Below are 16,204 nucleotides of genomic sequence, written 5' to 3'. Positions count from 1 at the left end.
AATGTCACAAGCAGTGGCATTTTCAGTCATCTTCGCCATTCTAAACAAGCGCTATACAGAATAAACAGGTCACAGAGAACTCAAAATGTTAGCAACTCCTTCTCTTTGACTAAAAGAGACAAACTGCAATTTTGGCGCATCTGTGGAAACAAATACGCATGAAACTTACATTAAGGACGTGCCTAGTATATGGTAAACAGAAAGGAACCAATAACGCTCTACTTGGGTGCCACTGAAATTACTGAAGCAACTTCGGATTGAGTCCTATTAAGGGCGAGATTTTGAGTTCTGTTTGTTAGCAGGTACTGAATCCAATCACAAACAGTATTCAGTTGTTTCTTTTATTATATTCACTACCAGCCCCTAGGAAACATGCCATAATAGTTTTGCTGAAATCACGAATCTGTATCAAATATTTGTGATAGTTCCCTTGAAACCCATGGTTTCCCATTAACATCTTCCACTTGGGAATTTTTCTTTTGGCCTCTACGTACCAATAACATCTTTTCTTGTTTGACAAATACTTTCCTTAAATAAAACGTATACCTGAATTTCTTCTTTGCTCTACAGCTCCCAATTTACTTTCGTCATTGGTTTCCCTGCTCTTTTCACATAAATCCATTACATTCTATCTGATGTTCTTAATTCCTTTTCCATGTACTCTTATCTATCTTCAGAACCTACACTCTTCAATGTATTGTCCTCGAATAAAATATGTGGCATGCATTTAGGTTCCTGAGGCCCATATTATTATTTTTGCACAGTTTGTACAGCAAGGTGTTTGTGCAGAAGTAGGTAGTCTTTCTTCGCAGCTTAAAGACACTGACAGAGTTTTAGGGCACTCAAGCAACTCCATTTCTCTCACAGTTTTTCTCTCGATCTGGAATAATGACGCTCCAGACATTTTCAGGTGCTAGTCCCTACCTATGGTAAACTAGACTGTCAAGACCTCATGACTGTCAACGGTACGCGAACAGTGCTGAATCCTAACTGAACAAGCCTTACAGAACTCGCAGCTCGCATCTGGGTGCTTCAGAAACTCGACCAGCGACCTGCATCCTGATCACGTGACTGCTCAGCCCTCCAGTCACCAGTGAGAATCGTCATTTAACAGCTGCTCAGTATTTCTGTCCCAAGTAACGCGTTTTGTGGAGATTGTATTGAACTTAGTTAACGCCTCGCTTCTTCGATGCAGGTGGAAGGGCAACTAATTCATAGCTCCTCCACGTAAACTGATCCAGTAGCATTGTTACTTGATGGATTCTAAGAACTGCATGGAGTGGAAGTCTAACCTGAGTGGCTCCATTAATCTTCATCAAGAGTAATTAAGGAATTATTACCCCCTCCCCCAACCACCAACCCCCACTCCGAACCACATCTCCCTAAGCTTTCAGTGGAATAAGCGAAAACCTCACTTTGTTTAGCATCATTTAACTTCTGTGTTCTTGATTTCACTTTTGAGCGCGCTGTCATATAAATGACAATTGTGATATGCTCTCCATTTAAAATCGTAGTTAATATAGAGTGAAATTAATTGTGGGTATTCTACAATGCAATGATTTGCCTTGGACTTCATACAAAAAATGAGAAACTTTCCGTTCAGTTTTCTTCTTCAAATACTGGTTCGTAACTAATAAAACCACTATCAAACGGATTGGGTCAGGTTGATTAATACATATTTTTACTGTCTTTGGTAGCTGTAGTCTAATGGTGAGACGACTGCTGAAGCAGAAGACAGATTCTGAGCCTGAAAATCAGATGGGAAGATTATATGGAGGTCACATATTCATGATCAGTTTCGAAAGTAAGATGTCGGCCCCTACACGATTTGAATATTGTCCTCATTGAATCACTGATGCTACAATTGACATGGTTTACTTCAAATACTTTTACACACGATGGTCGCTTGTGTTCACTACTGTTTTGACGAGCCATCTGGGCCGCAGATGGCTTTAGTTCCCTAACCTGATATAATTTCTTACCCGAACGCTGGCGATTCTTATAGTAACGGCGTAACACAACTGCTCGTTCGGAGGGGGGGGGGGGGGACAAGAAATACTTGTTTAATAGTAACTGTAACTTCTATTCAGCGTGCAATAGGTGAAGCACTAGTTGCTAAAATGTTCAATGAAATATGTTGCACTTAGCGACATACATTTTCGATGTGTTCCGCATAAAGTTAATCGCCGTGAGTGTCAAACACGACTACTTCAAACACGTGTAAAAGGCCTCTAACCCGGAAATTTATTGTGTTCCCTGCCAGAATATTTAGTTATTTTACGGTAAAAAAAAGATGTGGGATTTTCGTGGTTTTCCCAGATACTTCATAAGTAGTACTGTAATGGTTCTTTGTACGAATCCCTGACTATCACCTTTCACCTTAGCTTCCAATTATTTAGATTTATAAAATAACTAATTATTTGGACGCTCATTAGTATTACTGTAGTGATTGTTGTTGTGAAAAGTCCCCTTTTTGAAGAATTATACAAGACTGTGCTTTAACTGACACACAATATTTTTTTAGCGCAACCCAATCTGACTTTCAGAAATCCCTACAAAAGAATGGCCCTGACTAACATTAACCTATACGTTTCACAAGTCGCTTACCTCACAAAAATCTTGGTTACTCGAACTACTGCAAGACAGCGAGCGCCACTACTGCCAGCTAAACAAAAGATTCAAACTACGGAAGGCACTAACTACTAATAGGCGTAGTTAGCAAATGAAAGATTTTAATAGAGAACAAACAATGTATTTACCTTAATAGTCATCATATATATAGCAGTTCATGACAAATTACAAAACTCCGCCATCTCTCTCCCCACATCCACCACTGCTGACGGCTCATCTCCAACTGCGCAACGCTACGGGCTGTTCACATCCAGCTGCCGCTGCCCAACACTACAATGGCAGACAACAGTGCAAACTAGACACAGACAGCACACACCACAGCCGGTGATTTTTATGCAGAGGTGGCGTTACCAATAAAAAAACCTAAACAGCCTACTTACAGTTGTTCTGTTGTTATTCTTGTTTCTTTACCTGTTCTGAAGTTCATAGTTAAACGACTTAGCCCTTTAATATCGAATATTTTATCACTCGTTCTTGTTAAATGTAAGTACAATCCAGTAAAGATAAAATGGACGATTAAAAACTATTGTTTGCACCCAAGAACGCTGAAGGTCTCTGTTCTATCCTAGGAGTCTGACATACCATAACCAATGCGTCAAAATGTTGATGAGCTAAGTAAAATTATCCAGAAAATTCTAGTAACAGTGGGTGGCGTACCCGAATTTAAAGAGTGTGACAGGCAGTAGTTCAGAAAAATGTCACGTTTCTCTATGGTACCATGACAGAAAGCAAATAGTACAGAAGCTCCAATAGACAGGAATGTAACTATATTAAAGTGAAACTGTAATCGTTCATTTGTGTCACGTTTAGAGCTGTGAAGCCTTAGCTTGCGCTTTCTGGCTGCTAAAGAGTGTAAATGTTATAAAGAGTTGCAGAGGCGGATAGCTGGAGATGTGGACGTGGTCGCTGCTACTGTTGACGGTGGCTGTCTGGGGTGCGGCTGGGGAGGTGCTGCTACACTGCGACTGCGCGCTGCGCGGCACCAACAACCAGCACGTCAGCATACAGTGCCTCTCGCAGGTATGCCACAGAACGCCCTCCCTCTCACGGGTGCACTACATCACACCACAGCAAAACACACAGCGCCTCTCGCAGGTGAATCACGAAATAGCACAGCACACGGTGCCTCTGACAGATACACTGCATAGTGCCTCACTGGCACATCACATAATAGCACGAAGTTCCTCTCCTAAGTACCCACATCACACCATAGCCCACGATGCCTCTCACAGGTACACCACGGCATACAGTGCCCTTCACAGGTACAACGTATCACACCATAGCAAAAATCACAGTACCATGTCACAGGGAAAATCACGAAACAGCACAGTACACAATTCCTCTCACAAATACACCACAGCACAGTGTCTCTGACAGGTAGATAGAATCATGGCACAGACAATCACACAGCGCCTCTCACAAGTGAATAACAGCACAGCACACAGTGCCTGTCACACAAAATGAACTGATCGTGTGGCGCTGTTGGCCGCCAGGCCCAATCTGGGAAAGTTCGGCCGCCGAGTGCAGGTCTTATTTCAGTCGACGCCACATTGCCCGACTTGCTTTCTAGTGATGAGGATGAAATGATGATAAGGACAACACAACACCCAGTTCACGAGCGGTGAAAACCTGCAGCTCGGCCGGGAATCGGCCCTGGGGCGTTGCATGGTAGGCAAGCACGTTACCACTCGGCTAAGGTGGCGGACATATAGCACACAGCTAGGATGTGTATAGTGCCTGATAAAACAAAAACAGGGGGTGAAAAGACACAGCCGGAGTAAAATTAGAGTGCAGCACATAAATCACATTCAACACACAATTTCTTAGGATTACACTGGTAAGACATAGAAGAGGAATTATTACTTGAAGTATTATGCAAAAACTGTCCTGCCTGTAATGTAGACCTATTCCTAGGAGAATTGTGAATTGTGAATTGTGGTTTATTAGTCTCATAACGTACATAATCTAGATCATTTCATTCAGGTTTAGGAGACAAGTAAAAATTTTGGTAAAGTTTTACCATATACATACAACACCTGATTTTAACAAATGGTAACATAACTATAATACAATATAAAAATACACATACAATAAAAACTAACAATTAATTACAACAACTGATTTTAACAAATGGTATCATAATAATAATACAATTTTGTTACACATACAATAAAAGACTAACAATTAATTACCCCTTGCTCAAATTATCATGTCATCCTCTATGAATTCTTCCACTGAATAGTAGCATTTCTCCAACAGAATCTGCTGTAGCCTTATTTTTAGACTCTCTGGCTTCATATCAAATACATTTTTGCCCATTAGCTTGTTATATATTGTCATCCCCATATATTGTGGAGTTCGTGTATATAATTTCAAATGGTGTGTGGATAACATAAAATTATTTTTATTTCTTGGGTTGTATGTGTGGTTAAAATGATTTTCCTCAAATAATTTTTGTATGCTGTGTACAAAGATTATGATTTCATAAATGTATATGGAGGGAACTGTTAGTATTTGCAGGTTCCGAAATAATGGGCGACAAGATTCTGTTAGTTGTGCACTACACATGTATCTTATAATTTTCGTTTGCAGTTTCAGTATTCGAGATACACTACTTGAATTTCCCCAGAAAATGATACCATACCTAATGACAGATTCAAAATAACTATGATATGCTATTTTTCGTGTACTCATGTCAGTAAAGTTTGCCAGTATTTGCATTGCAAATGCAAAGCTGCACGAAGCCTTTCATGCAAATAAAATACGCTGTCATTCATTATACATCCAAAGGATACACCCGTAACTGGAGACATATTACTCTCACTTAGTTGAATGGTCAGTCAGTAGGCTTTCTATATAAGGGGTCAGATGTTCGATTTCGTGTTAAGTTGCAACCGTTTTTTTTCCTCATTTTTTGTGTGCAAATCTTGAGGGTCAATTGAGGTGCAACTGGCGGTAATATTTGCTGTAAGCTGATCCATATGGGATGACTCTGACATCTGCGGAAAGTTATGATAAAATAAAGTAATAATAAATTAATACTAGGACAGCTGAGCATAGGAACAGTCACAATGAACAGTACTAATATATTATGTAGAACAGTCTTGACAGGATAAAAACCTTCTTTTCAGAAATGGCGTGAGGTTTATATCCAATGTCGATCATCGTCAGTACCATACTCCACTGACAACGTGTGGAGACGATAGCATGGAGCATGAACTGTTGATACCGCTTGCTTATGTAACTGCACCGGAGTATGGTCCGAAAATGATCAACATCAGGTCGAAACCAATCACCGCTCATGAATAAAAGTGTTTTCATGCAGTGCAGACAGTTTTGCATAATATTTTACTAACGCCATGACAGTACACCAGAAGGGTGTAGACTGTCAAATTGCGGTAGCGTGAGTACTGACATTACTTATGATTACGCGAGTATTACTGAATTCTAGTAACATATGATTACAAATAAAGATTCGCCTATTTCGCTGACCGGTGTGGCCGAGCGGATCTAGGCGCGTCAGTCTGGAAGCGCGCGACCGCCTCGGGCAAGGATGTGTCTGATGTCCTTAGGTTAGTTAGGTTTCAGTAGTTCTAAGTTCTAGGGGACTGATGACCTCGGATGTTGAGTCCCATAGTGCTCAGAGCCATTTGAACCATTTGATTCGCCTATTTCGATATGCTTTAATATGTAATTGCTCACCAACTACATTTTCTTTGGTTCAAAGGGCTCTGAGCACTATGGGACTAAACATCTGAGGTCATGAGTCCCCTAGAACTTAGAACTACTTAAACCTAACAAACCTATGAACATCACACACATCCATGCCCGAGTCAGGATTCGAACCTGCGACCGTAGCGGTCGCGCGTCTCAAGACTGAAGAGCCTAGAACCGCTCGGCCACACTGGCGGCCCACATTTTCTTTCTGGATTCTTTCTCATACGCAGATGATATGTTAAAGACTAGATTAAAAATTGTACACAGCTAGGATGTGTATAGTATTAATTTGTCAGTTTCGTGTTCATGTATGTGTAGTAGCAGTCACAAAACGCACTAAACGCAACGAGAATACAGCCTCAGTCGCTGATTATTAATGGTACTTCATATATGACTCAATAACAGGACTACCCCAAACGAACACTGTACACAATCTTCCAGAATAACGCTAATCATCCTAAAAACTAACAGAATAATCGTTTCCATTTTGAATACCGCGCCTAGGTCATTACGATGCCATTTGTCAATGCTATGCTTTCTTCTGAACGTGCAAGTCCATTGAGGTATGCAGTAGATAACAAGTCTCCATCTCTACTCACTTTAAATTAAATTACAACCACGTCATTCCCCCCTTTTTTTTCCAAGGATGAATGTTTATCCTGTGCGAGAATGTAAATAACCAGGCAAAAAAATGTTCAAATGTGTGTGAAATCTTATGGGACTTAACAGCTAAGGTCATCAGTCCCTAAGCTTACACACCACTTAACCTAAATTATCCTAAGGTCAAACACACACCCATTCCCGAGGGAGGACTCGAACCTCCGCCGGGACCAGCCGCACAGTCCATGACTGCAGCGCCTCTGACCGCTCGGCAAATTCCGCGCGGCCGTCATTCCCTCTCTTTTTTTAAGGTTCTTTCCATTATCAAGTACAAAGAGACTTTTCTGTAGGCACGTTTACCTTTTAAGGAATGAAGCTCATCTTCATCCATTATCTCTCCACTTATTCTTTCTGACGTTATATATAGCGTTTAGACTTCAGATGCATCATGTGCATCTTGTACTTTTCATATTAATCCACTTGCGCTCTCTTCAGTAACGAGATACTGAAACCTTCCTTTCACTGGTTTTTTCATCTAGTCGAGTCACTTTATAATTCCTCTGTCTGCCACAAGTTCCGCTGCCACTTGGGTGTATCATCGACTCCTGCTGGTTTGTCTGAACACATATCACTCAGCACTCTACCAAATTGTGTTCATGTCAGTGTTTCACTTACATTATCATATCCTGTATTTCTTTCGCATCACCCTCATTCTTGTCTTTCGTTACAGTTCCGAATGTACTAATGTACTCAGACCATTTACATGTCCTAATTCGCACAGTTAACAGAGCTCTCTTATCCTTACCTCGTGGATTGATACCTTTAGTTTATACTTGTTCGAGGTTATGTTTAACGTTCCTGTATGGCCCATCGAGTTTTGCTGTTGTCATCTCTATACGATCCTTGCTTGTTAGGGCCTTGGCTCGATGCTCAGCAGGATAATCTGATCACTAACCTCGTAACGTTCTCCTCATGGCAAGCCCAACATCTGTAATACCATTCGCTGATACTGGTACTGCCCAGTTACCAGCTTACCGGAAATCTCTCGCTCTCTTCCAAATAACTTCCGGGAATTCAGCCAGGTAACACTTTCAGCGACCGCCGATATTTCGGCGGGAGAACACCCCGCCATTTTCAAGGCAAACTGCTTGAAAATGGCGGGGTGTTCTCCCGCCGAAATATCGGCGGTCGCTGAAAGTGTTACCTGGCTGAATTCCCGGAAGTTATTTGAAAGTTGTATACGCCAGGAGAAACTCAGGTCTCATCTCGCTCTCTTGTTTGCATTTCACTTAATTAATTTAACTACAGCCTGCCCACCTCTTTTTTTTCCTGTTTGCACACAACAATCAGATTTATAACACTCCACACTCTGATCATAGAACGTTAGTGATATCTTTTCTTGAAGAAGTAATGTACATTAAAATAACAGAAAAGCCTCTTCTCAGGTGGATAAACTTTTGTGTCTTTAATTCCCTAGTGTAAATTGCTTTCTGCTTCTTACCATACATTACTGATGACTCATTTGCCTTCAGAGGCAGGTTGTGTAGCACTGCATTTGTCGATTATGACAACGATACAGAGTAAGTATACATCGAGTGAACGAATCACCATCGATAGAGTTACGACTTCTTACTCCCTGACAGTTAACTTCATCACTTCCTACCATTACCAATCATTTGAAAATATTGTTTAATCTCGGTAAGTATATTTAATAAGGGATGTAAAAAGGAAGTAGGTTGCAGTTTCTCCCTGAACATGAGAAACCTATCTCACTGAAAGGCTATGCATGAGTGTGTGGACGCCTACAAAACAAAGGAAAAATTAATTCGTGAGCTGCAACAATGAGCTGCAAGTTGCAGTTGAGCAAAACTTTCATTCTTGAAATCCGGAATTCACATCCCTAACTGAGAAGCTACATATGTATTATTTATGTGAATAATAAGAAATTCTCGTCAGGAATTATTTACTGTACGACTGGCATTAAGTTTCGAAGAAAATATGGAACTTGTCATTAACTTAGTTCCCTTTCATGAATTATATTTTAGCTCACAGACCACACAAAGTAAGTTTCTATTACGAATACCAAAGAATTCGACATTATCTGGATATATTTTTGCATTCACTTTATCACGGAATTTTGCATATCTGTTTAAACACGAGTCACGCTACATGAAAGATGTAAAACAGGTCCCAAACCACGTTCCTACAATGTGAGTGCGAGGTCGCTAAATTATATTGTCTCGTTAAGACAGCGACATTTCGAGACGAATAAAGTTTATGACTGGATTACTAGACGGATAGTCGTGAAAATTCTTTACTTTATTGCCTTCAGTTCTCGTGACATATTCGAGAGAAGGAAACAGCACATGAGAACAGAATCCAGACGCGGCTATAAATTTTGTTATACCTTTATGGTGTCACAAAAGAGAAGGTAATTGACACAGGTAGTAAAAACTGGAATGTGGTATTTTCAGAAGTCGTGAAACGAAATAGCTCAGTCTGATAACTCATCTCACCGAGTACACTGCTATGTCCTTGTGACCCAAGTTGGCACCATTGTCCAAAAACGTAGTTTCGCCCAGCAGATAGAGATCAGTTGGGATTTTGCTGAATATCTTGTCTGGATTAGGAACATCCAGTGATTAAGTCAAATATAAGTGATCTTTTAAGATTCCAAGTATGCTTTCTCTCTCTCTCTGTCTCTGTCTCTGTCTGTCTCTCTCTCTCTCTCTCTCTCTTTCTCTCTCTCTCTTTCTGTCACATACGTGTATTTTTGTGAGAGAGTACGCGTCTTACGATGAGTAATGAGATGTATCTCCCATTTGCTTTTAGACAGTAAGCCTTATACACTTTTCTTCAGCTCACTAGAAGCGACAAAATAATCAATTCATTTTATGTGCCATTATTTAATTTTGTAAATATTAGATAACGGTTTAGTTATTCGACTGAAGCACATAAGTAGCTTGCGTTATTGAAATCAGCTACCTACCGTCACAACTATAACAACCAGTTACTTCATAATGTTATTAAAAAAAATCAGTGCTCTACTTTGCTACTAGTAGGTTATGTGTAACTAGCTAAAAATTTTTCTTTAGTGATAACATTTTTAAGGGTAGAGATATTGTCTAAGAGAATTAAAATTTCGGTTTACGAAGAAGAACTGATTATTTACTACAGCGACAACTGGCGCTTAATTAAGACGGACAGTACCACTTCTGGGACCCGTATCCTGACGCGTTCTTCATGGTTACAACTTATATAAAATCTAAAACTTCAATAATTACGATCCACAATTCTGTAAACTTTCTTTCGCAAAAACAAAATACTTTAACGAACAGCGCTGTGGGTTTTCTTCCTTTTCTACTGTTCGGAAAATCTCACCTAGTTACTGATGCCCTGCTGTCATAAAACTCTACTGTTGTCTATCGCTCTGGAACACCATTCAGAAGTTTCCTTTGCGTCAGGCAGTACGCGTTCCAAGTAACTGTTTATAATAAAATAAATGAACCAATGGAAGAACATTGTTTACAGAAGACGAACTCGTATTGTCTCTTGTGAGATAGTTACTTGAATAGTACAGCAACAGGTAACACAATTTTAATACCTTCTACATTAATTTTCCTTTTAGTGATCACGAACGGAGAAACAGGACTAATTCAAAAATAACTACGACGAGGAAGAAAACAGTAGCAGCTATATGTGAATGCAGGATTTTGAACAGACTTTCACGATTGCGAGCCAAGCGTGCATTCTTTCGGTATATTTCTGATGTTGACTTATACAGTAAATCAGGTTCTCCGCAATTTCACTTTAGTGGTGTCTACAAACTACTCTTTGTTGCTCTATTTTTTTCCATCGTTATATGAGTTCACCTTGGTTCACCCTCCCCAATTCTTATCTGATGGTCTGGTGATCAGCTAGACACTGACGTGAGCTACTCTGTTTACTGCTGTGGGTATGCCACGCAGACGCTGTATTGTGTGCTATAGCATGACCTTCTGCACTGTAATATACACACATCACGCTGCAGCGGAGCAGTACAACTATTTACTTGTGGGCACAGAAGAAGGAAGATCCCCACTGCCCCTACAAATTTATGATACAATATCTTAGCTTGACGTCTATCGTTCAAAGTACATTTATGTTCAGTTAATTAGACGATCATATTTCCTACCTCGTCTTTCTTTTACGGGTGGTAACTGCAAAGAAATATTACACTCACAAATATATCAGTATTCGTGACTTACATAAAGAAATGTTTAGTTTTTTTCACATTTGTGAGTCCTCTTGTTCACTTATTTTTCAAAAACATTACTTGTGATAGTTCTAGATTAAATAAGGAATAACTGAAATTTATGAAAGTGCTGAGTCTAAATGAAAACGATTTGTGACGAAAGTATTGTGAATCACTTCGTTTAGTCAATATAATTTTTCTGAATTTCACCTGCCGTGAAGGCTCAATTATATTTCCTTACTAATTTGTTTATAGTTATTAGCTACTAGCTTTTATCGTGTACGCTTCTAAGTTTGGGAAGGAGAAACACCGCCTGTTTGATACATCTACAGCTCACTTTCTGGTGGACTCAGGTAAAGGATCAGCGGCAGATTGTCATCCAGGGTTACCTAGTAGCTCTTTCGGGTCGTTCTCTTGCTTCGTTAGTGCGCTGCGTATAGACCGTAGAAATTAGTGATATGTTTTGCAGTCAGCTTTTGCGTTCAGCTGACTCACATGCGAAGCAAGTGTACATCGCGGCACCTTTTACTTTTCATCCAATAAAAATGATCGCGGAGAGTTGACAACTTTCTCTTACGATTGCAGGTTACTTCTAGGAGATGAACAGGTGCATCTACAAGGAGAACAAAATTAAAACACCAGTCCATCCACTTTTCCATTGAGCACAGTTAGAGCTTTTGGTCAATGTGGAACACTTGTATATGTACTTCTAATGTAGAAATAGTACTAAGTGTTCAACTTATCGTTCGTTTAAGAATAATAGTATATAATTGAATAGCAAATATACGTTGCAGCGTGTGTATATTTACAATAGCATACAGATGCAGTGGAGCAGATTACAAGGCAGCTTGTATTCTAAAATTCATTAAAACTGAAGCATGTCGACACATTCACTATACTTATGATTAAGATTACTGAATATCATGTTGTTTGAAGCGTGCAGCTGCCTCAACCAAAGCCTCCAGACACGTGGTCGTCAAACTATTTTACTCAAGACCAAATATTGACATTTGAGGGGGGGGGGGGGGGGTCGTCATCTCAGGCCGAATGACTAACTGTAGTAAGGTGTGTGGTATGTTGGTCGCCGACTCGCAAGTACTGATCGTTAAAAGTGGACACCGTTCAGAACGCTCCCTGTCGACACTTCTCTGTTTCGGATCGCCGCCACCCTCAGGAACCCAGAAGTTGCGACATTGTAATTGCATGATGAAGTGTTGTTGTGTCGTCTGTGCGGGCGGACAACTAACAGAGTGACAACATTAATTTTAGCTTCATTTAAATGCATTGTGCAGTGTGAGACACGCACGAGGAGAGAATCCATGGTTGCAGGGAACTGGGCTCCAAACCAGAGCACTTGATTATCTCGTTATGCTGTTCAGCTACACTGAATGAATTGCGCTCATAATACATGCGCACAACGCTGTAGGGCACGTCCAAAAAACCCAATAAATCTGAAATGGCTTCACAGGAAGATAACAGATTGTTGCGTTTCCATATTCTTGAGAATGAAAACTCACGCAATAGTATGTGATCCACCTGCCCTGCAACCAACTGACTGTGTCAAACCGTCGTAGGCCAACTGCACAGCCACTACTGAGATATTGTAGCTCGTCATTACAGTGGACGAAACTGAGAATTTATCAGGTCCTGCGGACAATATAACAGTCTTGGAGCTTCCTGATGGATTGAAACACTGCGCGGGACCGGACAACTTACGGAATCTTGCACCTCAGGGGCAACGGTCTCAATGATTGAGCTATCCTGTCACAATTCAAAACCCATCCTTACAGCAATTACTTTCTCCTACTTTCGAAATTTCACACAAGGTCTACAGCATGTGTCCCCCGCCTTACGCTCCCACAAGGAAGAATACCACAGAGAAAATGGTTTAGTAACAGCTCAAGTGTTGCTTTCAGAAGAGAAAAGATTTTTTCTGACGGGCACCTTTATTGAATATGTCCGTTATCTAGTGCAGTCTTCACGTACAGTGGTTCCGTTGTCATCTGCTATTAAAGGCTCACGTAAATGATACCAAACATGTCTGAAATGTATTGCAAAAGCTAATGGTGATGCTATAATCGAATGTAACAAATTATCCATGCCCTTAGTTGTTACATTAACGTACCTGACTGGCCGAAAACCGTAACTGTTTATATTAACTTATTTTTTAATCTCAATGATATTTCCACCATTTGACTGGACAACTTCTTCATTTTGTATTACTGTTACGACTTCGGCGATAATCCATTATCAAACACAAAGATGTTGAACAAAATCAGACTTTATTAAGTGAAGACAAGCTCTACTGAACTGGGTATCCCAGCATGTAGATAAGTACAAAATCACCAAATTCACTTAACAGAGCTTAATTCTACGCAACACTGTTGTACTCGATAATGGCTTAATATAAAATACACAGTTGTTCAGTCAAATGGTGGAGATAGCATTGAAACATTATTATATAACTGTGGCCCAAAGGTATTTAGAGACTATTGTTTTTACGTTCTGATATGGAATCGCAAGAAAAACATCGGGAAGCTGTGAAACTGCATTGCATTCATTCAGTACTTCAGTTTTTGTGACCTTGTGTATTTCAGCTCGGTAGGTGACGTTATGTGCAAGATCTTGTGCTGCCCACGGGTCCAAACCCACATCACGCCTGGGAGCATGCCCCGAACGTTTCTGTCACGGGACGACACGGAGGATTTTCCCGATACTGATTTTTCTGCTCCATTGGACCACACTCACATACCGATTTCGCGAATGTTAACGGTGAAAGGCACAGTAATACCATCATTCATCTTTCCACTTCGTTTGATATTTGTTCGGTGAATGCATTTGTCGTAGCACTGACTTTCCCAGAAGTACAAGAGGGGAAGCGGATAGCTTCACGTGTACCCATCTCCCTACACTGTAATTCATTCTATGCTGTTGTTAAGCACTGCTGCAACAGTAATGTTGTATGTACGTCCCATATGGGGAACTATCTGTGTGATAGTTTTTCCTTATTGGTACAAATAATTTTGGTTCCAGTCCGTAAAAATGAGTTGTGTGAACTTGGGTCAACCACATTAAGAGAAAAAATTAAAAAAAGTCTAATGTTTAATGAAAAGCAATACTTAGAAACAGGTGTTTAGCCAGTAACTTTGAATTATATAAAATTACTATGAAAGATATTTGTGAGGCAAGTACCATGAACAAGAGCCACATTTTCTTCTAAAAATTCATATGTTTTGATAAAATATTCGTTCGTGCACTGAAAACTTATGCCGAACATGAGACAGAAGTTGAAATTCCTGGTACTTCCTCTCATCGTTTTCTGTTAATAACTTATTGCAGCATTCCATAAGCTGCACCTCTTTCGATTTGATCATTTATAGGGTGTACAGTGACAAAGTTTCCTTTTTTATTTCTCTCAGAAGAATCTATCTTGAGGAACTCGACACACGATTCAATTCCTGTGAAAAATACTCTCAATTTTTTTAGGAAGGAAATGTTGAATCACATTATCGGTAATGTCTGGGATTTTATCGATATTACTACGTGAGCCTTTTAATATACTTTTCTGGTGGTTCCGTTTCACGATTCAACCCAGAGGTGGTATTGAATCATACTTTGACATACACAATGTACGGAAGATACAAACATGACAAATTGCATTCTCATCTTGAAACGATAATTCAAGTAAATCGCAAGCATAAACTGTTTCAAGCAGTAAATAGTCTTCGACATACACGTTGCATGATGGACAGCCTATGGAACATGGAACAGTGCTTCGCAAGATGGCGCTTCGACAGGAGAATCGCAGTTATTTCTAAAAAATGAATATAATGCTACTGCTGTTCCCTGGGAACAAAGTTGAGGATTCTATACACACCGACGTGATCCAAGTGCTCGTCACTTTTCATTGCTGAATTCTAGTTCAGAATTTATTGACTCCAGACGCAGCGTGTTGAAACTTCTACAGTGTTTCTGTAGTTGGATCTGTGTTTCTACAGCTTATTTTGTCCCAAAAGCCGCTTCTGAGAAATATTTAGTATATCTGACGCCTGCTAGTCATAAGAATGTTCGGTTTGAAAGCATTGCTGTAGCGTACATGCAATGTAGCGCGACTCCGATGCGGGTATACAAGTATTCTCATGTACTCAAGAGAGTAGTGCGACATTATTTCCTTTTCGACGTTAGTGCGGCAAATGCGAAAAAATGAACTATGGCGACTTTATTACCAAATACGCTCAAAGAGCACCAACGGGCTGATATTCTTTCCTTGGATGCCGAAGGATGAAGAGCGGTAGACGTCCATCAGAGAATGAAGAATTTTTACGGGGCTTCATGATAACGCACGTCCCATTTCGCTAATGCCTTACGCAGAAGTTATGCCATTTCAAGTAGGAAACAATAGAGCACCCGCCCTGTAGTTCCAGTCTCTCCCCACACAACTATGACGCCTTTGATCTCTTAAAAAAGGGCCTTGAAGGGTCGACCCTTCGAGGTCCTTTTTTAAGGGACCAAAGGCGAGATAGTTGCGTGGGGAGGCAGCAGGCAGTTATGTACTTTCTCACGCCTGCGGGCACTGTATGTTTCCGAACAGGTATCTTCAACCTGGCGCGTCGGTGGAACGGCTGTATAAAAGTTCTCGTCGATTTTGCACGATTTTAATACCGATTCTGGACTGTACGGCCTTCGAATAGAAACTTTTTGATAGCCCCTTATAAATACACTCCTGGAAATGGAAAAAAGAACACATTGACACCGGTGTGTCAGACCCACCATACTTGCTCCGGACACTGCGAGAGGGCTGTACAAGCAATGATCACACGCGCGGCACAGCGGACACACCAGGAACCGTGGTGTTGGCCGTCGAATGGCGCTAGCTGCGCAGCATTTGTGCACCGCCGCCGTCAGTGTCAGCCAGTTTGCCGTGGCATACGGAGCTCCATCGCAGTCTTTAACATTGGTAGCATACCGCGACAGCGTGGACGTGAACCGTATGTGGAGTTGACGGACTTTGAGCGAGGGCGT

At 40.6% G+C, this 16,204-nt stretch overlaps 1 protein-coding gene across 1 annotated transcript in view; it reads left to right on the top strand.

Annotated features, from left to right (window-relative positions):
* Window positions 1-3,522: 3,522 nt before the first annotated feature.
* The window catches only part of LOC126456379 (uncharacterized), a 33,446-nt gene continuing 20,764 nt past the window's right edge, over window positions 3,523-16,204 (top strand). The window contains exons 1-2 of the mRNA XM_050092133.1: window positions 3,523-3,651; window positions 13,780-13,783. Coding sequence (XP_049948090.1) covers window positions 3,523-3,651; window positions 13,780-13,783 — 133 coding nt within the window. The remainder of the gene's footprint in view (window positions 3,652-13,779; window positions 13,784-16,204) is intronic.

The sequence above is a fragment of the Schistocerca serialis genome, chromosome 2 (genome assembly GCF_023864345.2).
Source record: "Schistocerca serialis cubense isolate TAMUIC-IGC-003099 chromosome 2, iqSchSeri2.2, whole genome shotgun sequence".
Lineage (NCBI taxonomy): Eukaryota > Metazoa > Arthropoda > Insecta > Orthoptera > Acrididae > Schistocerca > Schistocerca serialis.
Note: the sequence above shows the minus strand (reverse complement) of the source record. Positions and strands in the feature narration are given on the sequence as shown.